General features: G+C 34.1%; 1 protein-coding gene across 1 annotated transcript in view; it reads right to left on the bottom strand.

The window, feature by feature from the left end:
- LOC101029695 (helicase for meiosis 1) overlaps window positions 1–27620 on the bottom strand; it is a 177957-nt gene that overhangs the window by 72198 nt on the left and 78139 nt on the right. Inside the window, exons 2-13 of the mRNA XM_074381443.1 lie at window positions 25960–26057; window positions 20891–21003; window positions 19098–19407; window positions 14271–14530; window positions 13891–13932; window positions 9995–10065; window positions 9002–9134; window positions 7989–8140; window positions 7017–7094; window positions 6644–6802; window positions 4212–4412; window positions 4044–4132 (exon numbers count right to left, since the gene is read on the bottom strand). Of these exons, the coding sequence (XP_074237544.1) occupies window positions 4044–4132; window positions 4212–4412; window positions 6644–6802; window positions 7017–7094; window positions 7989–8140; window positions 9002–9134; window positions 9995–10065; window positions 13891–13932; window positions 14271–14530; window positions 19098–19407; window positions 20891–21003; window positions 25960–26030 (1679 nt within the window). The 5' untranslated portion in view covers window positions 26031–26057. The remainder of the gene's footprint in view (window positions 1–4043; window positions 4133–4211; window positions 4413–6643; window positions 6803–7016; window positions 7095–7988; window positions 8141–9001; window positions 9135–9994; window positions 10066–13890; window positions 13933–14270; window positions 14531–19097; window positions 19408–20890; window positions 21004–25959; window positions 26058–27620) is intronic.

Here is a 27620-nt window from a genome sequence, read left to right as displayed (position 1 = left end):
GAAGAGTGGGAACAGGAGAATAAATGGGGAGATATAGGTTAAAGGATACACAGAATAGCAGATACATAGTGTGAACAAGTCTAGAGATCTAATGTACAACATGAAGATTGCAGTTAATAAAATTATTTTGAATTAGGGACTCTTGTCAAATAAGCAGATTTTTAGCTGCTCTTGTTGTAAAAAAAAAGTATGCGAGATGAGAGATATATTAATTTGTATCACTATAGTAACCATTTTACTAGCTATATTTATCATATAACATCATGTTGTAAATTTCAAATATGCCATATAAAATTTATTTTTTAAAAAAGAAAACCAGGTTAAGTTAAAAGAGAAGAGGAAGTTAAGAAGCTGTGTTGATAATCTGAAAATGAATTCTGGGTATGTTAAAAGATTTTGGAAATTGGTAGGCTTGGTTCTTAAGTATATAAAAATATCTAATGTTTTTCTATTTCTTTGTTGCAGACATGACACTAGGAGGAATTATTTTTGTAACACTCATGACTTTTTTTAAGGATTCACAATGAAATGAAGATAAGGCAAGAGGAAAGGACACCTTACTATTAAGTACAAACTCTGCTACCCACTGCTAGGTATCTTAGAAATGTTGCCTTATTTAATTATCATAGAAACATGGTGAGATGACTGATTCCCATATATACAATCTTGATTAAGAAACTGAAGCTGAGAGAAGTTAAATAACATGCCCAACCATACACAGCTAGTAAAAGTAGCAGCACTGTAATTCAAATCTGAGTCTTTAGTATGTTCCTGAAAAAAATAAAAAATAAAATAAAAATAAAAAAGGAGATAAAGAAAAAATAAGGGGTAAAGACTGAAGAAAGAAGAGAGAGAGAGAAACTTTCCATTAGTAACTAGTAAGAGTGGGAAATGAGAAAAGGTATTCAGATATATGTTTATAAGAAAAGTGATTATCTGAAACAAAATTAGCTAATTTGTGTGCAACTAAAGGGAGAGGATGAAATGTAAATTAGCTTTAAGGGAACTTATAGTCTATTTCAATTCCTTACTCTACAGTTAAGTTCAGCTCAAAAATGTTAATTATTACATATTCACCACAGCATGCCAGATATTCTATTTGAGTGATGCCACCATTGCACAAAGAATTGCTTAAGTCTTTCAAAACTGCCTTCAGAGTTAAGTTTATGAGCAAGAAAACAAACCTCATTACTTAATCCCCACATCTTGTTTCTGACAAAAAGTGATATAATCCAACTTGATCATCTAATTTACCCACCCAACAAGTAGAAGGCTTCAGACTGTTTATAGCTACTTACAGTCTCTTTACCCTATACCCATACTTTTTTAAAAATCCTAATTTACCTTTATTCTATTACTAATTTTATAATCAACTGGTCAATGTTTTTGAAACCCCATCTTTGTTATAAAAATTTAGAAAATTAATAAGAATGCTATAAAACTACATGCAGTTGGTATGAAAACTATGTGTCATTATTTGATGGTATTCTGATCTTATTAGCAATAATTTCACTTTCTCCCTTTCAATCTTCCTCTCAGACTTGATGTACCTTTCGGCTGCAGGCTCTTTGTTGGTTTTTCTCATTCTGTCTGGCTCTCTACTGTTTCTTATTGCTTAATCTTGCTTTGTTGATGTGTATAATAAAAGAGCTACTCTGCATGCTTCACACCCTAGAGATTCTTTTTTCATCTGGTAGTAACTAAGAAGATCAAGTTAGATCCTTTAAATGGAAGGAAAAGTATGAAAATAGTATCTAGAGGGTAAATACATAGCTATGTTTGTAATTCTTTAATAGACTATCTTTATAGTCTATCTTTTTGGTGGATTTTAAAAAAACAAAGAATGTAAGGAAGACTAAAGTGGTTCCTCTAGGCTTTCTACATGTCTTTGATTGACAAGCAACCACAGGTGGTAGCAAAGGAACAGACTGGTAATTAAAAAGCTGATCTGACCCAAAGCAGAGAGAAGTATATTCTCCAACCACACAAAATTAGGCAGATAAATAAGTATCTGCTCATATCCACATGTCCGATTTTAGTCTGAGGTCTATCACTAAGCATATTTACTGATTTCCAGAAGTTATTAACAATAAGTTTTCAATAGGTAGTAATCATGTGCTAGCATTCTGCTGAGACCTTCTGCTATAACTTGGATGCTGTCCACCATGCTAAATTGTAATCCCCAGGGTTGGAGGTGAGGCCAGGTAGGAGGTGATTGGATCATGGGGGCAGATCCCTCATGGCTGGTGCTGTCCTCACAACAGTGGTGAGTTCTTGTGAAATCTAGTTGCTTAAAAGTGTAAAGCACACCCTCCTCCATCCCCTGCTCCTGCTCTCACCATGGGATACACCACTCATCTTTTGCCTTCTGCCATGACTGTAAGCAGCCCAAGGCCTCACCGGAAGCTGAGCTGATGCTGGTGCCATGTTCCCCATAGAGCCTGCAGAACTGTGAGCCAATTAAGCCTCTCTTCTTCATAAATTACCCAGCCTCAGAAATGTCTTTATATCAATGCAAGAATGACCTAACACACCTGCTAAGATTGAGTGGTAAGCAGGATGAACCTAAGTCCCCCTTCCCCCAAGATGCTGATAATCTAATGAACGGAACAGATACTAAAATAACTACTAAACAAAAGGATATTATAATTATAGTAAGTGTTACGAAATAAAGTACAGGTTGCTTATAAAAGTAAATACAGGGAAACTGATGACTATGGAAAACTGATATTAAAATTTAGACATGAAGAATGAATAGGAGTTAGGTAAAAACCATTCCAGGAAAGGAAAGCACGATGCAAGCCAGCTCTGTACAGAGTGGCAATCTGGCATATTCACAGAACACAGAGGCCAATACAGCTTGACCGTGGTGAGTAAAGCGGGGAATGGTCATGATAAGTCTGGTGAACTGGCTAGGTATCACCTTATATGGGTTATTACGAGCTACACTAAGGATTTAGCATTTAATACCAAGGACAATAAGAAGCAATTAAAGGTTTTAAGCAGGAAATTGACATTTAGATTTGTAATCTTACACAATCTATGCTATATAAACAATAAAGTGAAATAAGAGAGAGAGTGTGTAGTCAACAGAGAAATGGGTACAACCTAGGCAAGAGATTAATAGTGACTTGAATTAGGGAAGTGGCAGTGTTGACGGAGATAAAATGACATATTTGAGATATAGAAGAATAAACAGGACTTTGTAATTGATTGTCTATGGGGTATAAGGTGAAGAAGACATCAGTGATAGTTTTCTGCTATGAGTAACTAGGGAGATAATGTATAATTAAGATGGGGAACATTGGAGAAGGAGCTGCTCTGAGAGCAAAAACCAAGTTCTATCTCGTATGTACTGAGTTTGAGATGATTATCAATAGACATACAATCAGATTCAGTTACACAGATGGACTTACAGGCCTGGAGCTCAGTAGAGAAGTCTGGGCTGAAGGCATAAATGGGAATTCATAGACATGCATAAATATTATTTGAACTTCATGTGAGTAGTTACAAACACCTAACAATGTGGAATTAGAAAGAATGAACCTCAGATATACTCATTCAAATGTCAACATTTAAGAGTTGGATAGAAGAGGTGAAAGGGGGACAGAGAATGAGCAGCCTGGAAAGTAGGAAGAAAATCAGTAATCATGGAAACACAGAGTTCAGTGATTAAGTAAGGTAGAAGTGGCCAAATATGTTAGAGTCCTTAAAGATTAATTCACAAGATCAGCTTTATTCAAAGACTACAAAAGAGGCTGTATTGAAATTAGGTTAAAAAAAAACACAGCAGTATGGATCTTTATCATTCAAGAAATCTATCATATTATCAGTATGGATAATCTTTATCATGCAAGAAATCTGGGTCACACCTGCACTAAGATTCATTATTTCACTTAATCCTCAAAATTACCATTATCCTTATTTTACAGATGAGGACACTGAGATTTACCCCAAGGTTAAGGGACAAACCTAGTTTTCTCATCTCATCTAGATGAGCCCTAAAAGTTCATCTACTTCCATGAAAAAATGAAAAAATATACCTCTGTTTCTGTTCCACAGTCATAATAAATTTAGCATCTTTCACAAGAACAGAAGCAGCCTGTTGCACACCCTTCCTTGTTGCACAAAACTGAAAATAAATTCATAAATTTTGTATTAATCATGTTAAAAACTGAATATACTAAAAAATAAGCATCAACAATCCATACCACAAGTGTGGGTTTCTGATCAGAGTACATTTGTATAACACTGGCAATTTTGTAGTCGAGGGTTAAATCAAACTTAAACTCATTTTGGTTACTACTGCAGGGAAATCCAAGGACCACTTTCTGAAGTTTCACAGGTCTATGGTTCTCATCCATTTTCAGACATACAGCTGGTCTTTCACCATCTGAAAGCCATTCTGCAATCTTTAAAACACAAAAACATGTGCATTAAAATTTTCTTCTAGTAAAGTTCTATTGCTAAAAACAATCCAATTACAGATCACTTTAAGGTCAAGCTATAAAAGTATTGATAAGTAGACTTTCTCAATATTACATATTCCATTAATATTTCTGTTGATATAGTGGCCAACACTACCAATAGCACTATTTCAAGATTATACCCACTTTTCACCATGGTAAACTTCCAATTAATTATTTTGTTTTATTTTCTTTCATAAGAATCCAAAGAAAAATTAAAATCAATTTTGTCATAGAGGCCAAATTTATCACTGTCATTTTAATTTATTCACTATTTTTGAAAACTATGCCTCAAAATGGCTGACATTTCTTTTGTGTTATCCTAAATATTAGATGGATAGTATCAAAGTAATGGCTGGCTTATGCTGACAAGGGTTGACAAGTTATTAAGTAAACAACAAACACTTGAGAGATAGCAGTGTCAAAAGCACACTTCGTATTCATTGCTAGAGTCACTAGTTTCTGGAACTGTGGTAAGCAATCCTTATCTTTACACAGCCCAGTTACCAATCAGCTCCAGGCCCTGCTATCAAAGTGACTGTTGTTTTGACAGGAAGAAGGTAGATAAATGAGTTACATATTGCGAAGGAGGAAAATATTAATGCACATCCTCAGCATTTGGAATTGTTGCAGATCCAGCTACAAATCGCATTAAAATAACAGTGCTGGTATTTTTTAAAGTCTGAGAAACAGACTTACTGTTTTCTCAAGGGGGATATCACACAAGAATTTATAGTCAGAGGGGAACAGGCCAAGGATAAAGACTTTAGAGAAAAACTGAGGAAGAAGATCTGACAAAAGAGACAGAAAAACAGCATTCACAGAAATAGTGTTTACCACAAAGGGGAAAAGTTTCAAGAATTAGAGAGTACTAGTACATAATAATTGCTTACAAATAAGTAAGAAAAATTTAATATCTCAATGTGAGAAAAGGAAAAATGACACAATCTGGCAAACTGCAAAAAAAAGAACGTAAAGCAGTTGATAAATATAATAAAAATATTTACTTGAGTAGAAATCAAAGAAGTAAAAAATTTTTAATGAGATATTACACTAAACAATAAATCCTATATTTAAAAATGATAATAGCAATAATAATTTCATTATTATACTATCCAGTGTTAGGATACAGGAAAATAGCTTCTGGTAGAAGTGTAAATGAACATAACATTTATTGAAGGAAGTGTTTCCTTGGAGTTTTATATATCCTTTGATTCAGTTATTTCATTCTAGAAGTTCATCCTAAGGAAGTAATTATGGATGTTTCAGATATATTACTTTCACTGTTTACAATAGCAAAATTGGGAATAACTTAATCTTCCATTATTACAGTGTTTGATAAATTACAATAAAACCACAAAAATAGATACTGAAGAATATTTCATGATACGAAAATGTTTATAGGTAAAATGCAGGTCAAAAAAAAGAGTATGTACAATATGTTTCCTACATGTGGAAGGACAAATACTAGGATTTAGTTTTGTTGTTTTAATAAACTTTAAATTTTTCTATGTAAGTTTTCTGTATCATTCTTGACAAGCTGTCATTTTAAGAACAAGAAAATGATTAATTGTGCCAAATTAAAGACAAAGACAAAATATTCCATTGGAATAGACAATATAGTGGCTATTTGTGAAAACAATTTCTAAGAAGTAGTAGGGGATATTATAGTAGGCTGAGAAGTGAGGAGGAGTGAGAAAGTAGTATCAGACTATTATTTTTCAGGAAGTTTACTTAAAAGTTGAAGAAAAAATTAAGTCGTATATTCATTCACTTTTGCATCTACTATTAGTGTTTACCACGCCAAGCACACAGAATTGAAGAGCAAGTGGTAATTATCTAAGCAATTATTTTTATTTTCTACCACATTTCGCTATACAACTAGAGTCAGCTAGTTACAACAACCTTCACATATTATTAGTGAAGTTATTATGAGGCACATGAAACTAAGGCTTTCGGATACTAGCAAACAAAAAATTTCCACAAAAAAAATTTTATAAAACCCGATTAACCAAATTTTATGGCCTTCAATACTGTCATATTTATGAGATCTAGCCACATTTTTCTACAACATACTTTCCTATTAAAGGAAAGGACAAAATTTTTCTAAGATCAAAATGACTAAATATTTCACAAGTCATAAAAAACTTGAGAGCTCAGCTAAAATTGTAACTCACATCCTCAGCATTTGGAATTGTTGCAGATACAGCTACAAATCGCATTGGAGTAACAGTGCTGGTATTTCTTAAAGTCTGAGAAACAGACTGTACAGTTTTCATTCTGCTGACTACAACTTCAAGAGTTGGACCACGATTTTCATCTTTTACAATATGTACCTAAGCAGGAAATCAAGAAAAAGTCATTAGCTATACAATTAAAAATATGTTTAATTAAAATATTCAATAATATTAACATTCTTGTTCAACAAAATAAGCATTTTTCGCTTGAAGGGATAAAACAAACATATAGTTTGGTTGAAATGTCTTTTTTCTTTCTATCTATTCTAATTATCTTTTTATGTTTATCTCTGAAAGTGAATGCATTCATTACCTCATCAATGAGAAACAGTCGAACCAGTTGAACCAAAGAGTTGTCTCTCCATTTCCTAGTCATGCTATCCCATTTTTCCTAGAGAAAAAAAAAAAGCATACAAGTAGTTTAACGTGATAAGGAATTATAATAAATATTATTTAAGATATCAATAAAATTTTTAACATGACATATTACAAATAATGAGCAATTTTGGTTGATCCCTTAAGAGTATCCTGGAAAATATTTATATATTAAAAAATATTTAGGCCGGGCGTGGTGGCTCAAGCCTGTAATCCCAGCACTTTGGGAGGCCGAGGCGGGTGGATCACGAGGTCAGGAGATCAAGACCATCCTGGTCAACATGGTGAAACCCTGTCTCTACTAAAAACAAAAAAAATTAGCTGGGCATGGTGGCGCGTGCCTGTAATCTCAGCTACTCAGGAGGCTGAGGCAGGAGAATTGCCTGAACCCAGGAGGCGGAGGTTGCGGTGAGCCGAGATCGCGCCATTGCACTCCAGCCTGGGTAACAAGAGCGAAACTCGTCTCAAAAAATATATATATATATATTTAATGAATTTTTACAGTCTTACAGGTGTTTTAAAAACTAGGCCCTCAATTGTTTTTACACTGAACCATAAAATATTCTAAGTTCAAGTTTTATTACCTATTTTTAAATTCTACCAAGGTCCTCCTTCTACAATACATACTATTTAGGTTTAAAAAAAAAAAAGCAACAAATATGATTACAAAGCATCCACAACAACAAACTGCCTATTCTCTGTCAATTTTTCCTATTTGGTCATTTGCCTTTTACTTACTGATTTGTAGGTACTCTTTCTGTACCTTGAATTGTAGTATTTTTTTAATGTTTTTTTTTAATATTATAAATATATGCTTCTAGTTTGTATTTTCTAAACTTTTTGTCTTGGTAAAGAAAAATAAGTATTTTCTAACAAACTAACAAAATCGTAAAGTATAAATAATACCTACTGGAGTTGTCATAATAATATGAGCATGCTGAATTTCAAATAAGTCATCCATTACTGTATCTCCAGTAAGTTCTTTACAATTCAATCCTATTGGTCCAAATTTTTCTTTCCAGTCATCAAAACGCTGACTACACAAGGCTTTTATTGGTGCCACTGTAACAATGTAAAATATTCACTTTGAACATCAGTTCAATTTTAAAATTATTTTACAAACTTTGGTCAATAAAGTTAGAATAAAAAATACACATCTACATACTCCTAATATTGATAAATTGAAAATTAACAATATAGGCATATTACTTAGATCAGGGGTGTCCAGTCTTTTAGCTTCCCTGCCACACACTGGAAGAAGAACTGTCTTGAACCACATATAAAATATGCTAACACTAACGATGACTGATAAGCTTAAAAAAGAAAAAATCTCATCATGTTTTAAGAAAGTTTACAGATTTGTATTGGGCCACATTCAAAGCCATCCTGGGCTGCATGCAGCCTGCAGACAACAAGTTAGACAAGCTTCATTTAGAAATATCAAGGTAATAACCAAAAAGAACTAAAAATAGAAATGATTTCTCAGACAAGTATAACTAAAAGGGGAGAAAGGTACAGCAGAAGATTATTGCTTTTCATTATAAGGCCTTTAGTGATATTTGATTTTTAAGCCATATGCATATATTAATTCTAAAAAGTTTAAAAATACACACCTCAAAAAGGAGAGTAAAGTTCCTATGCAAATTCCTAGAATTACAAAACATTTGATTTTATTTGTTCATTTTGCTGGTCCTTTAAAAAATAAGCATGGAAAAGTCAAATTCTCAATTCAAATATCAGTTTTTATTTATAATTCTGGAAAGTGTGTTTTAAATGTAGTGACAAATAAGACCAGACTTTACTAGAAATGTATAGAAAACCAAATAATCTCTACGGCCAGAAACTGAATTTATTTCTTTATTTTGCTTCAGGGATTTTCATTATTATAATTAATCATCATTAATCATTACAGTAAATACTTACTGTAAACAATTTTAACATTCGACCATGGCAATGGTACTTCCATTAACAATCTTGTTATAGCTAGTTCAAACACTACAGTTTTTCCAGAACCAGTTGGAGCACAAATCACAAAATTCCTATCTGTGTAAAGAAGCTAAAAAATAAAAATTAATCAATCATTTAATATATAGAATTTTTCACACACATTCTCAGTTTATTTAAAAATACGCCTTAATAAGAATCTAAGGACTAACAATGCAAACACTTTTCCTCTATATTTATAAAACCTGTAACTTCGCTCCAGAACCTCCATTCTCAGAAAATAACAGTATTAATACTTTATCATGCTAATTTTATTTGTCAATGCTAGATCTAGAAGAAAATCATTCCTGACCAGGTGTGATGGCTTACATCTGGAATCCCAGCACTTTGGGAAGCCAAGGAAGGCAGGTATCTTAAGGTTAGGAGTTCGAGACCAGCCTGGCCAACATTAGCAAAACCCTGTCTCCACTACAAATACAAAACTTAGCCAGCTACTTCAGTAGCTGAGGCACGAGAATCACTTGAACCTGGGAAGCAGAAATTGCAGTGAGCTGAGATTGCAATTTTAATATTCAACCATGGCAATGGCACTTTCATTAACAATCTTGTTATAACTAGTTCAAACACTACAGTTTTTCTAGAACCAGTTGGAACACAAATCACAAAATTCCTATCTGTATAAAGAAGCTAAAAAATAAAAATTAATCAATCATGTAATATGTAAAATTTTTCACACACATTCTCAATTTGTTAAAAAATATGCCTTAATAAGAACTGCATTCAAATACAAACAAATCCACCTCTGAAAATCACTTGTATTCATTTACCAAATATTTTCTGAGCTCCTGTAATGTGCTAGACACTGAGTGTGGCAGTGCAGACATAAAGATCTAATAAATCCTGGAATCTAGTAGATCCCAATCTAGTGATCATTATCTAGTGAAAGGTAAATAAGTAAAATAAAATACTTACATCATCAAAGGCTTTGGACTGTATATAGTTGAAATATGGAAATTCTTTGAAAATACTTCTAAATTTTGCCGCTTGCAATAACATTAAGGAGTCAAATATTTCAGAATTTTAAAAATTGGTTACTTTTAATTTTAAAATTCAGTTACATTAATATTGATTCTGACAATATTTAACGATGAGGTTTTAATATTTGCTATTTGGTATCCTAAGAAAGCAATTATATCAGAAATTATTCTAATCTCCAGTCACATTCCATATTCTGAAAAGAACTTGTAGAGTTCGTATAGGGAAATAAGAGATTATATAAGGGTTACACTTGAGTACTAAATACGATGGAAGAAATGCAAGTACATAATGGCAAGTAAATCAGAGCTACACTTGTACTTTATCTTTTCCAAAGTCATAATTTTTCTTATATACCTGAGAAGGTCACTTGATTTTTGTCTCTTCTTGGTGTGTTTCTGGTTACCTAATACTGAATCTCTTTGTTTCTGATAATTTAATTGTGTTAAGCGGTGGGTTTAATTTTAATTATCAACAAACTGGTTTGATAGAAGAACTTAAATCATCCTTCCCCCGTAAGAAAGTTCAAAAATATTAATAGATAGGAAGAATAAACTGCCCCGTCTCCAAGGTGAGGGTCTACTGACAGATTGGGAGAGATTTGTATTTATATGGTATTCTTCTTACAATATATCAACTAGATTTATTGAACACTATATACAAAACATATTACTAGATTTAGAAACCTATGGAAAGCTGTAAATAAAGAAGAAAATGAGTTCCTACAATCGAGACTGTTATAATCTATTAGAAGATTTACGATGGTTAATAATATATCTGAGAACACAAGTACACACTTATTTAAACAACTGGATTTTTACAAAGATATACAAGAATTGATGGATTGCTGTAGTGATCCTCTTAAAACTTAGATCATATTACTTCTCTGATCAAATTCCCCCCCTTCTCTCAAAGTATATGGCTATAAGCCTCTACATGATCTTGTCTCTCCACTGTCACTCCCTCCCCCTAATATCACCTGCCTTTATCTCTCTGACTTCATGTCCTACTACTCTTTCCCCCTGACTCATCTCCTCTAGCTATACTGAACTCTGCTGTTCTTCAAAAATATCAGCCATGTTCCTGCCATGAAGCCTTCTCTCTGCCTAGATTGTTCTTCCCTCTGTATTACCTTGGCTCTTTTCCTTCCATTAAGTGCTTAAATCTGACCTTCTCAAGGTCTACCCTAAGTACTGTTTAATTCTATACCCTGATCCCTGAATCCCAGCAGCCCTAATTTAACCCCCTTACCCTGCTCTACTTTTTTATTTTACCATAATAGTCACCACTTTCTAAAATACTATCTGACTTATTTATATGCTATTACAGTTGCTGAGATCCAGCTTCTTCGACACCCTCATCCCAAGAATGTCATCTCCTCAAAAACAAGGATTCATCATCTGTTTTCCTAAGTGACATATCCCAAATACCTAGAACAGTGCCTGACACATAGTAAGTACTCAGTTAATATAGGTTTGCAATTATTACAGCAAGCAATTAATTTATAAATCCTCATTTTACTTTCTGTTGTGCAGTGTCATATCTGTGCCAAAACAAAAATGTAATTTTGCATTTGAAAATCTATCAGCTTTAGAAAGAATCTCATTTTCCTTCAAAATATGTCTCTTTCTATCAAATATTTATTTGTAACCAGCCACAAGTGGGCCATCATGCTGGTTTTTCTCTCAGTAGATAGTTTCACATCAATTTATATTCACAAAAAATGAATTTTTGATTCAGAGTAGATATAGAATCAGTGTTACAGCTCATAAGAAAACTCAGCTGCTAACACCATTTATCATAACTATCAACACTTGAAATCTTTTTTCTTTTCATTCAACAAACTCTCGGCCATGTCACTGAAATTATATGTTATAATGGGAAAAACGTCTGCAGAACTGAAAATGACAAGACTACTGACAAAACTTCTACTGCCCTGAGAATTCAAATGTATTAAAAAGAATAAGAAAATAAAGTGTGTCCAAGTAATCTAGAAACTCTCAAATGATCACAAATAGCATTCAGTCTTCCACCTTAAATACACACTTGGAAACAATAAGGCATAGAACAATGGGTTTTACAGCAAATGAACATTTTGGACAATAAATCAGTGGACACTAGTGTAGGCAGTGGTCCTAACTAATAAAGACCCCTAAACAACAGAACCACTTCAGCTGTGCTGATATAGTGTAAAGATCCTCAAAATTCTTCAAAAGGCAGTGTCATTATAGAAAGGCTTTCCAGTAAAGGATAAGAAGCCATCACACAGATGAACATCTTGAACAGCTTACTGCTAATATAGTTCCTATGTTTCCATCCTATTTTGATCACCAGAGAAGAGAAAGTGTGGCAGCACTGAGACACCGTGCTCAATAAAGTGATAAACAATGGCTATGTTTACAGTTACTGTATCAACATGTACAAGTCTCTTATTGATCACTCTCCCCCATTTTAACTCAAATCAGCTATCTGCATTGGAGGCAACTTTTCATGAGAAGTCAGGCAAATATTTTCTAACCATACTTCAGAATTATCTGATGATTCCCCAGAGTACCCAGTATTAGAGTTACTGTTGCCTAGATTTCTCTAGCACAGCTACCCAATATCTGGAGTTCATTTTTCATTTTGTCAACTAGACCATAACTTTTGTGGATGCTAGCGCACTTCCAATCATTGAGCCATGAATTATATTTTCCTAAAAGCATAACTGTAATGATGATATTTGACCTGCTCAAAAATATTACATGGTTTCTCCTCATCACAGAGATCTTAAGTATTTTTACTACAAGAAAAAAGTAACTATGTAAGCTGACAGATACATTAATTAGCTTGATTGTGATAATTATTTTTGCAATGTTTACATATAAAAAAATCATGTTGTATTCCTTAAATATATATGATTTTTATTTGTCAATTATACCTCAACAAAGCTGGGGGAAAAATAAAAATAAAAGCAAAAAACCTGTGACCTTGGTATTCATGACATTAAATGATACGATCCTAACATACCTATCTAATATTATTTCTTACTACTTCTTTAATCATATCTTCCACTTCAGCCAAACTGGAAAGCTTATTCCTTCCAAACATATTTCATAATTTTTTACCTTTACCTTTGTTATGGCTATACTTTTGCCAGAACAATTTCCTTACTTTACCGGCCTTACTTTATCTTCCTTTCGCTGTTATGTGGAAATAGATAAATAGGTCATGATCCTTGCCTTCAAAGAGTTCATAGAGCGTGAGAAAATAGTCACTAAACTGCTGGTGAATTAAAACAGAATAAGTACACTGTTGCAGGCATACACAGGGTATTAAAGAAGCAAAGACAATGTGACCTCCAGAACATGCAAACACACTCAAAATATTTACACTGGAAATGCCCAGATATGAAAATTGGATTATATGTATAAACTCCAAATTAGATTTTCAAAAACATTAGATTTATAGAAATGTTCCTAATCCGCCCAATGTCCCATTCTCATCCATCTCCCCTGGCCAGAACCCAATTTGGCTGCTCTGTCTCAAAAAATGAGAAATTATCTGTACCTATTTGTAAGTAAACACGCTCAGAGTTCTGCCAATAATACAAACCTGACTTCCGTACTTAACCTGTCATAAACTGATAACAAACAGTTCACAAATTGGCACCAGTCTGCAACCACATTTTGACTAGCACTATCACACACATGTACCTCTTACACAACCAAAAAGATTAACTTTTTCCTCTTTTTCTCTATCAACCAAAACAAACAGGAACACAATTAAACAAAATGTTTAAAATTATGATTTCATAAATACAAAGCAGCTATTGTAAATAATTTAAAGGATACGAATTTCTGTGACGGCCTTCAATGAACCATTTTCTGTTACCCCTGGAAAAAAATCCTACATATTTATATAAATATTAAAAACAAATTTTATGTTCAGAGGCTAGGACTTGCAATGAATATTTTTAACCTTTTCATGAAAACTGCTTCAATAAAACTAACATAACTTTTTTATTGAGAGCAAAGTTAAAAATATTTTTAGCACACAGCAGAAAATATTTTAATACACAGCACAGCTTAGAAAATAACGCAACATAATAAAGAAATGCAGAAACTGCAGAGAGAAAACCTAGTCAAATTTACTATATTTTTATATTTCCCCTATGCTAAGAAATGCAGATTAGTCTGTACTCATAAAATGAACTGAAAAAGCAAAAAATTACCTTGAATATCATGAGGCTGGAAAGCAACTGAAAAAGACGGTGCTTTGAACATGCCTTCTCCATTTTCAGAAGCAGAAAAAGCATTCTTTGCTGTAAGCACATTTGTAGAATATTGATATTTCTGCTTACTATTGCTACAGCTCCTTGATTTCCCTTTGTTCATTTCTGTTTGTACAATTTTCACTGAGCCAATGTGAGAGTTCAATTCACTGTCATCAGAATAAGCATTCTCATGTATACTGTCAGATATTTTAAATAATCTGTGGGAAAAAAAAAAGACCCATGTATTTTCTCACTTGTAACACTTGCTTGAAATATGAAAAACTAGCATAAAATTGGCCCCTTTAAAAACACTCATAAATTATGGTTTACTCAAACAAAGAAGCTAAATCATTCTCCTAAAATATAACTTGATAAGTTTACCAGTAGTAAGTATGTCTTTTCATTTTCCTAAAACTCAGATAAGTCCATTTGTAATAGTCAGCCTCCAAAACAGCCCCAATGACCCTTGCCTGATCCTCACCCTTTTACAGTTTCATACAAATTTAATTACCGAAGCAAGACTGGCTTGTGTGACTAGCAGAGTACTGCAGAAGTGCAAGCGTTTGATTTACAAGGCTAGGTAATAAAAGACATTGTCCCTTTCCCATGGTCTCTTAGATCTCTCACTCTGTGGAGAGCTAGTCACCACATAGAGAACACTCAAGCAACCCTATGGAGAGGACCAGGAGGAGAGGTACTGAGGTCTCCTGTCAACAACCAGCACCAATTTGTCAGTCAAGGACAGCAAGCCACCTTGAAGACAGACCTGATAGCCCCTGTTAAGCTTTCAGATGACTGCAGCATGGCTAACATTTTGATTGTGGTCTTCTTTTGAGAGGCTCCCAATATCTTTATGCATTCTCACAAGAGACCCTAAGCCAAAGTTGTTCCTAAATTCCTAGCCTGGAGAAACTGTGAGAGATAATAATGTTTATTGTTGTTTTAAGACACTAAGTTTTGGAATAATTTTATTACACAACAACAGATAACTAATATTCCATTTAAAGTCAGTAAAGTGCTTTAGAGAGAGAAAAAGCCACTAAATATAGTCACAGTAAATAGTAAAATTTATAACACCTAATAGTAGTTAAGTTTAACTAAAGTGATTCAAGTTACTGAATTATATTAACATAATAAATGTATAGGAATAAACTAACAGTCTTGTTATGAATTAAAAATTGTCAGCAACTGTAATTCACACCACAGAAGCTACCAGATAAGAAACAGTTTTCCTAGCCCATCAAATCACCACTGTGTACCCCCTAAAAAAGGAAAAGATGTAAACTAAGTATATTAGCAAATCAAATCATCCCAAACAAAGAACTACCTCTTTGCAAAGTTCTATAAACAAGAAAACACTATCTTTATGACTATACTGTATTATATTTGACTGATCAAAAGACAATCTATCAAAGTAACTTGTTCACATTATCCTTAAAGAATGAAGTAATCATTAAGGTTCCTAATACAACACTCACATCTTATAGAATAAGTAATGCAGGTGACTTATCCATTCAGGGTCTGAAGATGAAGTTTAATTAGCAATAGCCAGTGATTTCATCAATCATGTCTATGAAATGCAACCTCCACTAAAACACCCTAACAACAGGGTTCTGAGAGCTTCTGGAATGGTGAACACATCAAGGTGCTGACAGAGTGGCATGCTCAGAGAAGTTACGGAAGCTTTGTACCCCCTCTCTTGTATTTTGCCCTATGTATCTCTTTCATTTGGAGTGGTACCCTTTATAATAATCTGGTAAATGTAAGTAAAGTGTTTCCCGTAGGCCTCTGAGTCATACTAGCAAATTATTAAACCTAAGATGGGGTCATGGGAATCCTCAAATTTGTACTTGGCCAAACAGAAATGTGGGTAGTCTGGGAATCCCATTTTCAGCTGGCATTCAAAGTAGGGTCAGTCTTATACAACTGAGCCTCTAACCTGTGGGTCTGACACTAACTACAGGAGTTAAGTGTCAAACTGATTTAAATTGTTAGACACAAAGTTGCTGTCAGAGAATCGGTCAGTGTCAGTCAACACCCAGTCTTTACATTTATGGTCAACTGACTTCCAATGATGGTGCCATGACATTCAGTAGGGAAAGAACAGTCTTTTCAACAAATGAGGCTGGAACTGAATATCTACATGCAAGAAGAAAGAGGATGGATTCTTACTTCACACAAATATTAAAATATTAACATAATAGATCACAAACCTAAACATAAGAGCTAAAAACTCTGAAACCCTTAGAAGAAAACTTAAGAGTAAATCTTCATGACTGTGGATTAGGCAATAGTTTCTTAGATATGACACCAAAAACAAAAGCAACCAAAGTGATGCCAAATAAGTATCATACCAAAGCAAAAACATAAGCATAAAAGAAAAATTAGATAAACTGGACTCTATGAAAATTTAAAACTTTTGTGCTACAAAGAAGACCATCAAAAAAGCAAAAACCCACAGAATAGAGGGAAATATTTGCAAATCATACAGATGATGAGGCACTTTTATTGAGAATAAAGAACTCTTAAAACTCAACAATTAAAAGACAAATAGCCCAGTTAAAATATGGACAAAGGATCTGAATTAAGACATTACTCCCAAGAAGATATACAAATGGGGATAATCACATGAAAAGATTCTTAACACTATTGTTATGGACTGGATATTTATGTTCCTCCCTCCAAATTCATGTTGAGGTCTTAATCTCCAATGTTACGGTATTTGGAGGTGAGGCCTTTGGAAGGTAATTGGGTTTAGATGAGGTCATTAGGCTAGCTCCCCAGGATGGGATTAATGTCCTTATAAAAAAGAATATGAAACATAAGATCTCTCTCTCTCTTTATACCCACACCAAAGAAAAACCATCTGAGAACATAACTAGGCAGAGGGTCCTCATCAAGAACCCAACCATGCTGGCACTCTGATTCTGACTTCCAGCCTCCAGAACCATGAGAAACAAATGTTTGTAATTTACACCACGCAATCTATGGTATTTCATTATAGCAGCCCAAACTCAAGAAAATTAGTCATTACAAAAATGCACATCAACACCATAGTGAGACATCTTTTCACATACCCAGTAGGATGGTTATAATAAAAAAGACAGACAATAACAAGTGCTGGCCAGAATGTGGAGAAACTGGAACCCTCATATATTGTTGATGGGATAGTAAAGTGATGCAGTCACTTTGGAAAATGACTTGGCAGTTCCTCAGAAAAGTTAAATATAAAGTTACCATATGACGCAGCAATTCTACTTCTGGGCTTATATCCAAAGAATTGAAAACACACAAAAATTTGCATGCATTTTCATAGGAATATTATTCACAATAGCTAAAAAGTGAAAACAACCCAAATGTCCATCAACCAATAAGTGAATAAACAAGATGTGATATATCCATACAATGGACTATTATTTCGCCATTAAAAAAATGAAATACTGATACATAACACAGCATATGTGAACCTTGAAAATGTTCTATTAAGTTAAAGAAGCCAGCCACAAATGGCCGTATTTTGTATAGTTCTACTTATATGAAATGTTTAGAATAGGTAAATCCATAGAGATAGAAATTAGATTAGTGGTTGCCAGGTGCTGTGGAAAGGGAGGAATGAAGAGTAACTGTTAATTAGTAAGGAAATTATTTTGCAGGAGATGAAAATGTTTTAAAATTAGTTAATAGTGATGGTTGCAAAACTATGTATTATAAAAACCAAGGTGGGTAAATACATAAGAGTGAAAAAAATAAGAAAATAAACAATGAATTCTACGCTTCAAAAACGTGAATTTTATGGTATGTGAATTATAGCTTAATAAAGCTGTTATTAAAAACACTATAGAGATCAACCTCAGCTGGACCCTTTACAGTGCCCATCAATCCTACCATTATTCTAATTAGACTGCTTTACCATTCTCCATAATTTATTCCACTCTTTTCATTCTTGCTCCATACTCTTTTTCCCTCAAACTCCACAGATAACCACATCTACTTTATCACAGATAAAACAAAAACCGTCAACTAAACTTTTTCTGAATGTTGACTCCATATACCCAATTGCCTATTTGGACTCTTTATAAATATCTAAAATCAGTATGTCCAGATCTTTACTCATCACCATCCCCCAAACCTCTTCTTACTTTGTAGTTCTTTATATCATAAAAGGGTACTACCAACCTTCATAATTCTGGCTCAAACCATAAACCTAGGAGTCAGATCTCATATCCAATAATCACTTAAGTCCTGTGGGACTGTATCTCCCAAATAATTCTGGATTGTCTCCATTCCTGATTCCATAGTCCTAGGTCAGGCTACCATTTTCTTCCATCTGGACTAATAAGAAAACCTTTCAAGTGGACCGTCACAATTTATTTTAACTCCCTTCTATTATAATTCATCCACCATTCTGGTGCCAATAATGAACTCTTAAATAAAAGAAAATCTAATTTCACTCCTCTGTTTAAAACCCAAGGCATTAGGAAAATGGGTCTCAAACTTTCGTGTACATTAATATTCACCTAGAAAATTTGTTAAAAGTGAAGATTCCTGTGTCTGGACTGTTTTGGTATCATCTGTAGTAGATAAAATAGTTAAGTATTATAATTATGGTTATTTTTACATGTAGGACTAGGACTATAACAGCAGGAACGGAGAAAGTCAGGAATTATTTAGGAAATAGAATTTTCTGTTTTCCTCATTCACATTCCATTATATTTAATACTTTTAGATGTAAAAACAAATATTCAACTTTATTCATATAATATTTAATTTAATTAAAATAATTACCTTTTCCGGAATACTGATGTGCTCTCTTCTTTATCTTCTGCAAACTTAACTAATTTGGTATCATCAGGAACACTCTTCTCAGGTGCTATCTCAGTGTCAATGTGATTTTTACATTTCTGAGAACCATATGTCAGCTTTCCAGCAACATGTGATAAGTCACTGTTACCTACCCTTTCTAAATTTAGACCAACCTGTTCATATTTATTAGAAGAAAAAGTAAATTGGAATTTTTGTGTTGGTGAAACATAATTTGTGTCTTCATTAGTTATCTTTAAATTTGATGTTAACATTTTTGGCCTCTTTTCCTGACCTACGAAAAAGGAATGTATTAATTATTATAAGCTCTCCATTAAAGAAAATTTTCAAAATGATAATGAAAAACTTTAAAATTCCAAGTTAAATATGAAAGCTAAAAGCAAATCACCAATACAATAGTAAGATAATCTGTAATATCATAAATGGTTTTAAAATACAGGTGATTGTTACTCTTATGGTATATTACATCATTGAAAGACACTCAGAAATTAATGTGGAATTATTGAATTAAATTTGAAGTTTATATAGCACCTGCATTATAAAATAGGTTTAATTTATTTCTGAGCCATAACAAATGATTTTATGAGTGATTATGAAGATTTAAAATTTATATGACTTACACCAGAAATACAATGACCAATTATATAAAATGTTACAAAACACAATTCATTATTAATATAGCTAATGCTTTTAAGTTTGTAATCTTGCTTCTAAAATCAAACTAAAGGAATGTTTTCGTGCTCGCTTCGGCAGCACATATACTAAAAAAGGAATGTTTTCATCAGAGTGACACAATTTTAAAGGTTTCTTTAGAGGCTTTACAAGAATTTTTAGGGAAGTTTAGGGGGTTAGGGAGCGTCTGGATGTCTGATTAGAACTTAAATTTGCTTTAGCATCTATTTATGTACATTACACTCTATGCTATATATTTGAAACAAGTATATGTATATAAAACATATATGTAAAATATGAAGCTTAATAATAAAATATATATGCATGAACCTATGACCCAATTCAAAATTTTAAATGTTATTAATATTACATTATATCACATACATTGTTTGGGTGTACTTGTTTTAGAGCTTTTTAAAAATGGTATCAGACTGTATTTAATCTTCTGCATCTCACTTTTTTCACTGGTATTTCTAGGATCTGGTTATCAGGAGATCTTATCTTTAGTAAACAGCAAGGCAAAAACTGAATAGCAGCGATAGGAGTTTTGACAGTAGAAGAAAAAATATTCATAGAACAAAAATCAAAATATGTGTGTATTATACTATATTGTGTGCAGTTACGTGTGCATATGCATTTGCATTATATAGAGAGAGAAGGAAAATGTTTTTAATTTTAATATTTTGTTTTTGGAGGTATGTATGCATGTATGTATTTGGAGATGGGGGAGGGGTCCGTTTGTTTATTTATTTATTTATTTATTTAGAGATGGGGTCTTCCTATGTTGCCCAGACTGGAGTGCAGTGACTATTCACAGCCTCCCACGTAGCTAGGACTACAGGCAAATGCCACTGCATCCAGCTTGGTGAGCACTCTTTAATAAAAGAGTGGATCTGATTTTCATTTTATTTCACTAAAATAAAGAAATTTTAATTGATACGTAATGAGTATACATATTTTGGGGGTATATGTGATATTTTGATACATACACACACAATATGTAATGATCAAATCAGAGTTTTTTTAAAAAAATATTGCTATCAACTGTATGGGTTTGGCTTTATAACAAATATGTGACGATTTACCTAATAGTCTTTGATTTTGTAATTCTTCCTCTAACTCCTGAGTATCTGGAATTTCTGAAATCAGTGGAGCAGGAGGGAGAAACCAATCCAATGACTTTTCATTGTCTAGATGGCTATATAAAATATAAAAATGTGAGTATATATGTTAATAAAGAAGTAACATGAGAAACTATGTATTTATTAAACACTACTCAATTATAGACTCTTAAACATCCTATAAATTAACTTTCTGCCAGGACTTTATACATCAGTGTTCAAGCTCTCACCCTTATGTATCATAGGATTAACGATACTGCCGTTTGAGACATGCTACCTAAATAATGGCAATAACTCTATCTCCTTTTCTCCAATTCAAATGCCAGTAACAGGAATCTTAAATCTGCTCCAATATAAAAATAAAGTTGTAAATCATCCTCAAATTTTAGCATTTTAACTATTACAAGTAACAAATTACTTGACATACCTCACAACTAATCATGGGTCATCAACGTGTAAATGACACCATTACTGGTATTCCAGAGCTGGGGTCTCCAACCCCTGGGCCGCAGACCGGTACTGATCCACACAGCCTGTTAGAAACCCAGCTGCACAGCAGAGGTGAGCAGCGGGCAAATGAGCCTTACTGCCTGAGCTCCGACTCCTGTCAGATCAGCAACGGCATTAGATTCTCACAGGAGTGCAAGCCCTATTGTGAACTGCACAAGAGACGCTTCTAAGTTACATGTTCCTTATGAGAATCTAACTCATGCCTGATGAGCTGAGGTGGAACAGTTTCATCCCAAAATCGTCCGTGAAACAATCATCCATGAAACCCGTCCCTGGTGCCAAAAAGGTTGGGGAACCATTGTCCTAGAGTATAGTTTTGCTATAACATTATTACAAACTAATGTCCTAACATAAGAATTTCTAATGCAGAACCATCTACAAACTACAGAAAATCCAAGAAATCATTTAAAATTGACAATCTCTTTATAACCTACAGTAATTGTTATTTTTGCCACCCTGTTGGCATCATTAACTACCCCTCCTTATCTTTCAACTGTGATCCTGTTAACTGATACTATTTAATGGTTCCTTTCCTACCAAAGTTGACTTGTTCTTCATTAGGACAAAAAGATTAAGTGTTAGGTGACAGGAAATAAAGTTGGAAAGAGCATGATATATTCTGTCTACAAGTCCGAAAGATTTTATGATCTAGTCATTTAGGATGTTAAGCTATCTAAAGTGAGAGTTTCAGTCTTTCACTTTTCTGTCTCTCAGAGCACCTAGCACATGGCTACTTTGGCCACATTTTCCAAGCAAAAAATCTACGACACATTATCTGACAATATCTAACAGACTGTTTAATAACAGGCAAGATCTTTTAAAATTTAGGACAATGTCAGAGGGTCCCCAAGATCACCTCCAGTTCAATAATTCCCTAAAATAACTCATAAAACTCAGCATATAGTCCTACTCATGGCTACCAGGATGGAGCCCAAGGAAAACCAGGCATAAGCATTCAAGAGTCTTCTCCCAGCAGACTCACATGGGAGGCACTTAATCCTCCCAGTAAGCTTAGGACAACACCAGTGAAATGTTGAAAGAAGTGAAGCTCTTCAGGGACCCAATGCGTAGGGCTTTTATTGGGGGCTAACATCAACACAAGCATCCCTGTCTGGGACACACCTAAATTCCAGAATCTCAGAAAAAAAGCAGGTGTTCAACATAAACCATATTAATTGTATAAACAGTTTACACCTAGTATGCCACTGTCGTCAGTTAATGGAGGGGATCTTCCTAAAATCTAAGTTCTCAGACTCTAGCCAAAGCCAACCTTGCAAGCAGACCTTTTCATAAACAGCAGTTTAAGCCTGCTATGTTACCTGTTTTGCCCAAGGACTACAGTATTTCAGAAAATCCAAGAAAGAGGATAATAGCTCTACTATTCTGCTTCTTAATAAAATCAAATCTTCCTTATAATTTCCCAATTGTTTTTCCAGAGGTGACAATATCCCAGTCAAGCAGAATCCAAACCATGGTATCTTTTTTACTAACTATATCTAGATAGATATGAGGTCTTATTGCATCACTTCTTTTGTGTTTCCACTGTCATTACCATAACCAAGGTTCCTATTAATTTGTCTTAACTGCCCTCACTTACTCCAGGCTTTCTATCTAATATATTTTACAAGTTCCTACCACATTCATTTGGAATTGTTCTCATTACATTAATCCATTCAAAATCCTTCAGTGGCTTTCAAAGATTGCCAAACTTCCTCGTGGCTTTAGACCACCTTACAGTTTTAACTCTCCTACACATACCTTATAATCCAAACTAAACTGAACTCCTTATTGTATAATAAATAGATAAACAGATAATGCATTCTGTCTCTCCTTTTTTTTTTTCCTGAGACAAGAGTCTCACCCTGCCGCCCAGGTTGGAGTGCAGTGACAAGATCTCCGCTCACTGCAACCTCCACCTCCTGTGTTCAAGTGATTCTCGTGCCTCAGCCTCCCCAGTAGCTGGAATTACAGGCATATACCATCATGCCCAGGTAATGTCTGTATCTAGTATAGGCGGGGTTTCGCCATGTTGGCCTGGCTAGTCTCAAACTCCTAGGCTCAAGTGATGCACCCACCTTGACCTCCCAAAGCGCTGGGATTACAAGTGTGAGCCATCACACCTGGTCACTCGTCACCTTCATTCAAAAGTATTTACTCAGCTTGCCCCTGAGCCCTGCCTCACTCCAATATCCACCTACAGAAGTTCCACTATTTTATTCATTCATTAATCCATTCAGTAATTATTTACTCAGTACTATGTGCCAGATACTGTTCTAGGCACTAGAGCTTATGTTCAAAGGCTGGGTGAAATCCTACCTTTTCCAAGAAATCTCCCTAGGTTCCCAAAGATTTTCTCCCTCCCTTCTTCTTATAGAGGGAACCTATAATATGTATTATAGTCTGCCTTGAGTTGTGTGAATGTATACATAGCTAATACACATAAACAGACAGATAAGCAGATGGATAGATATGACAGATAGGTATTTGATACTCCCTCTAGATTGTAAACACCTAAGAGTTTCGTTTTCACGTGCATTTACAACAGCAGTACTTAGCACAGTTCTTTACATAATTAGATGTACTATTCAAAAAAATATTTGTTGATTTAATTCCATGGCTTTTAAAACGTAGTTAATTATGTCCAAAATCCTTACTCCTGCATTTATTGCACATCACTATCTACCCTCAACTTAGAATTTCTAATTTTATGTCCCAATGTTTCTCCTTCATGAACTGTCTACTGCAGGAAACTTTACTACACATTCTCCCTTAAAAGTACCATGGATTTACCACTGTACTGAGAGGTAAAAAGAAAAACAAAAGAATCATGGGTTGTCCTATCTCCATTCTTTTTCTCTTGCTCTAACACTCTGCCTTCAAATGCCTACTTCTTTTCCTCCTATAGAAATTATCAAATTCTTCAAAGGCTCCTGAAGTCTCCCCCTACTACCCAAAAGCCTGACCTGATTGGGTCGTCCAAGACAACCTTCTTTCCAAGTCTGAAACTTCATTGCATGAACATATGCCTGTCATTTGCTTTGCACATACTTTTGACTGTACTTTGAGAAGGACAACCATATGTTACAAAATGTGCATTGGCCAGTCCTGATTAACACGTTGCCCCAGTTGGATGTACTCTTTCACTCTCAAAAGTATCCCAGTATAGATGATTATTTACATGGTCATACTATTTATTAATGCCTTTCCATTTGTGTGTTTAATCTCCTCAACTACATTTTAAGTATTTTGCAAATAAAAGTCTGTTTAATTCTCTTTTATAACCATTTCAGCTTTCAATAGTTGAATGAGCAAGAAAAGAATGAGGCAATAAATACATCTCATTAAAATAGGATAATACAATACACTAAAAATACATAGAAAATTCAAAATTGAACAATGCACATGAAAATCCATAAAACTATTTAACATAATACCTACTCTCTAGTCTTGTTTTCTTTGGTCTTACATCTTTATTCCCACCCCTACTTCCTGCCAGCACTTAATGTGCCTATCATACTCTGCCTTTGGCATACCATCCATTCTGTTTCCAAAAGGTAACATCATTTGTCCTGGGCTATTCTTTGAGCATTATTTCCCATTTTTAGCTTGGCCAAAAATAATCTGAACAAACCAGAAATGCAAATAAATGCAAACCAAATAGACAAAAATCTATTCTTTTTTTTTTTTTTGGAGACAAGAATTTCACTCTCTGTTGCCCAGGCTGGAGTGCAGTGGCGCCATCTTGCCTCACTGCAACCTCCGCCTCCTGGGTTCAAGTGATTCTCATCCCTTGGCTGGCCTCCCAAGCTGGGATTAGAGGCATGCACCACCAGGACTGGCTAATTTTTTTGTACTTTTAATAGAGACAGGGTTTCACCATGTTGGCTAGGCTGGTCTTGAACTCCTAATTTCAGGTGATCCACCTGCCTCAGCCTCCCAAAGTGCTGGGATTAACGGGCATGAGCCACTGCACCTGACTCAAATCTATTCTATTTTTAAAATTATAACATTCAGCCAGGCACAGTGGCTCACATCTATAATCCCAGCACTCTGGGAGGCTGAAGCGGGTGGATCACGAAGTCAGGGGTTCGAAACCAGCCTGACCAACATGGTGAAACCCCGTCTCTACTTAAAAAAAAAAAAAAAATACAAAAATTAGCCGAGTATGGTGGTGCACACCTGTAATCCCAACTACTTGGGAGGCTGAGGCAGGAGAATTGCTTGAAACCAGGAGGCGGAGGTTGTGGTGAGCCAAGAGCATGCCACTGCACTCCAGCCTGGGTGACACAGCAACACTCTGTTTCAAAAAATACATCTATTGTAACAGTTAAAATGTTAAATTTCAGTTACTCCCCTATGCTACTACTAAGAGTACTCCATGTTTACGTTATACATAACTGAAATATCATTCTGTTGATTCCTCATTTTTATTTGTATATTTACCAGAGAGAAAATTAAAATTCCCCCAAATTCAAAAACCCTAAAGTAATTTACTATGTTATCAATCTATAAGGAAGACTTACTTTTCAACTTCATCTGGTTTTTCCAAAAACAAATTATCCAAAGAAAACAAGCAATCATTTGATTTCAGCATTGTTGAAAACTGAACTTTGTCATAAATCTACAAAACACAGAAAAAGTAGTTTATATTTAAAAAATGCAGAAAAATATTTTTGCATATATCAATGATAATCACTAATTTTCCACAGACTCCTGTAAAATATAACCATAGACTATCCTTCCAGCTTCATTGTCTGCAACTTCCTCCAAAGCACCTCAATATTTAATACATTATTCTCTGTTTTCCACTTATTCACACTTGCTCCCTTCTCTTCACAGTGCACCCATGCTTAAAATGTGTTTTCCTCCATTCTCCAACTGGCAAATTCCTAACCATCCTCAAGGTATAGGTCAAATGTCACTTCTTCTTCAAAGGCTTTTCTGAATTTGTCCTCTTCCTCAAGGCAGAATTAATCAGTCTTCTTGGGCTCTTAATACTTTGTTCATACCATTATTTTTGAGTCAGGACAGCATATTTTATTGCGGCTGTGTGAGCCTCTAACAACATAGTATGTACATATCCAGGGATTTGCTTCAAAATAAGGAGGAGAGATTAAGGAGTATTGAAGCAATATGGACAACGAGTTGATTACAGCTAAGGCTATGTAATAGGTACATAGAATTCATTATAATATGGTTTTTTAAATATGTTTGAACTTTTTCAAAATAGAAAAATTACAAGCTTATCATATGTATGTATATTTACATTCATACTATATAATACATATACCACATGTTTACATTCTTTTTTAAAAGATAATTTTTGGACTCAGATATTATCTAAACATAAAGGATAAAAACATTCAGCATTGGCAACTTTGGAACATAACAAAAATCTAAGGCTGAACAAAGACTGAAACGTGGTAGAAAACTAGTTCTCTAGAAACATATTGCTCCCTTCACATTAGAATTATTGTTTCCCTGCATATCCCATTTTTTTCTAAACTCTTAAACACGATATTACATTCCATATGACAAAACATAAAATCAGATAAACTGTAAAACATAAATCACATTTCTGTTTCTTCTGTTATAACTAATACACTGTAAATTTGTCTTCAAGATAGAAACTACAATAAAAGAAATTGTATTAATGTCGTCTAGTGGAGAAATACACAATACCAAGTCAGATTATGTCTCTCCAATTTTGAATCCTCCTTGATGTGGGGATGAGATACAAGTAGCAGTGATGTGGGGAAGGGAGAATGTTTCCACATACACCGCTTGACAAATGCTACTGGTAAGAGAACTAAACCTGTATATGTACTTTAGAGCTGTTCTTATTGATATAGAATATTGTGGGGTTTTTTGCTGCTTTCGTTATTGGGTTCTTCCCCTTCCCATCTGTTTAATATAATTGTCCTCTTCATTTTTCTCTATCTCTTAATCAGTTACCAACAAAAACAAATAGCAAAAATGAAACAAATTAGTGTGGTTCTATAAATGTCTAAAACGATTTGACTATATGAAAAATAGAAGCCTAGGATAATAGGAAAGGAAGTATTCAGAAAAATGCAAAGTCTTTAATATCTTTAAGTAAACAATTTCAGAACTTGAAAACAACTATCTGAAAAAATATAAATGAAAATGTTAATCATGTTTTTATATTGTCCAAAAAGTAACA

Source organism: Saimiri boliviensis, chromosome 11 (assembly GCF_048565385.1).
Source record: "Saimiri boliviensis isolate mSaiBol1 chromosome 11, mSaiBol1.pri, whole genome shotgun sequence".
In the NCBI taxonomy this organism is placed as follows: domain Eukaryota; kingdom Metazoa; phylum Chordata; class Mammalia; order Primates; family Cebidae; genus Saimiri; species Saimiri boliviensis.
Note: the sequence above shows the minus strand (reverse complement) of the source record. Positions and strands in the feature narration are given on the sequence as shown.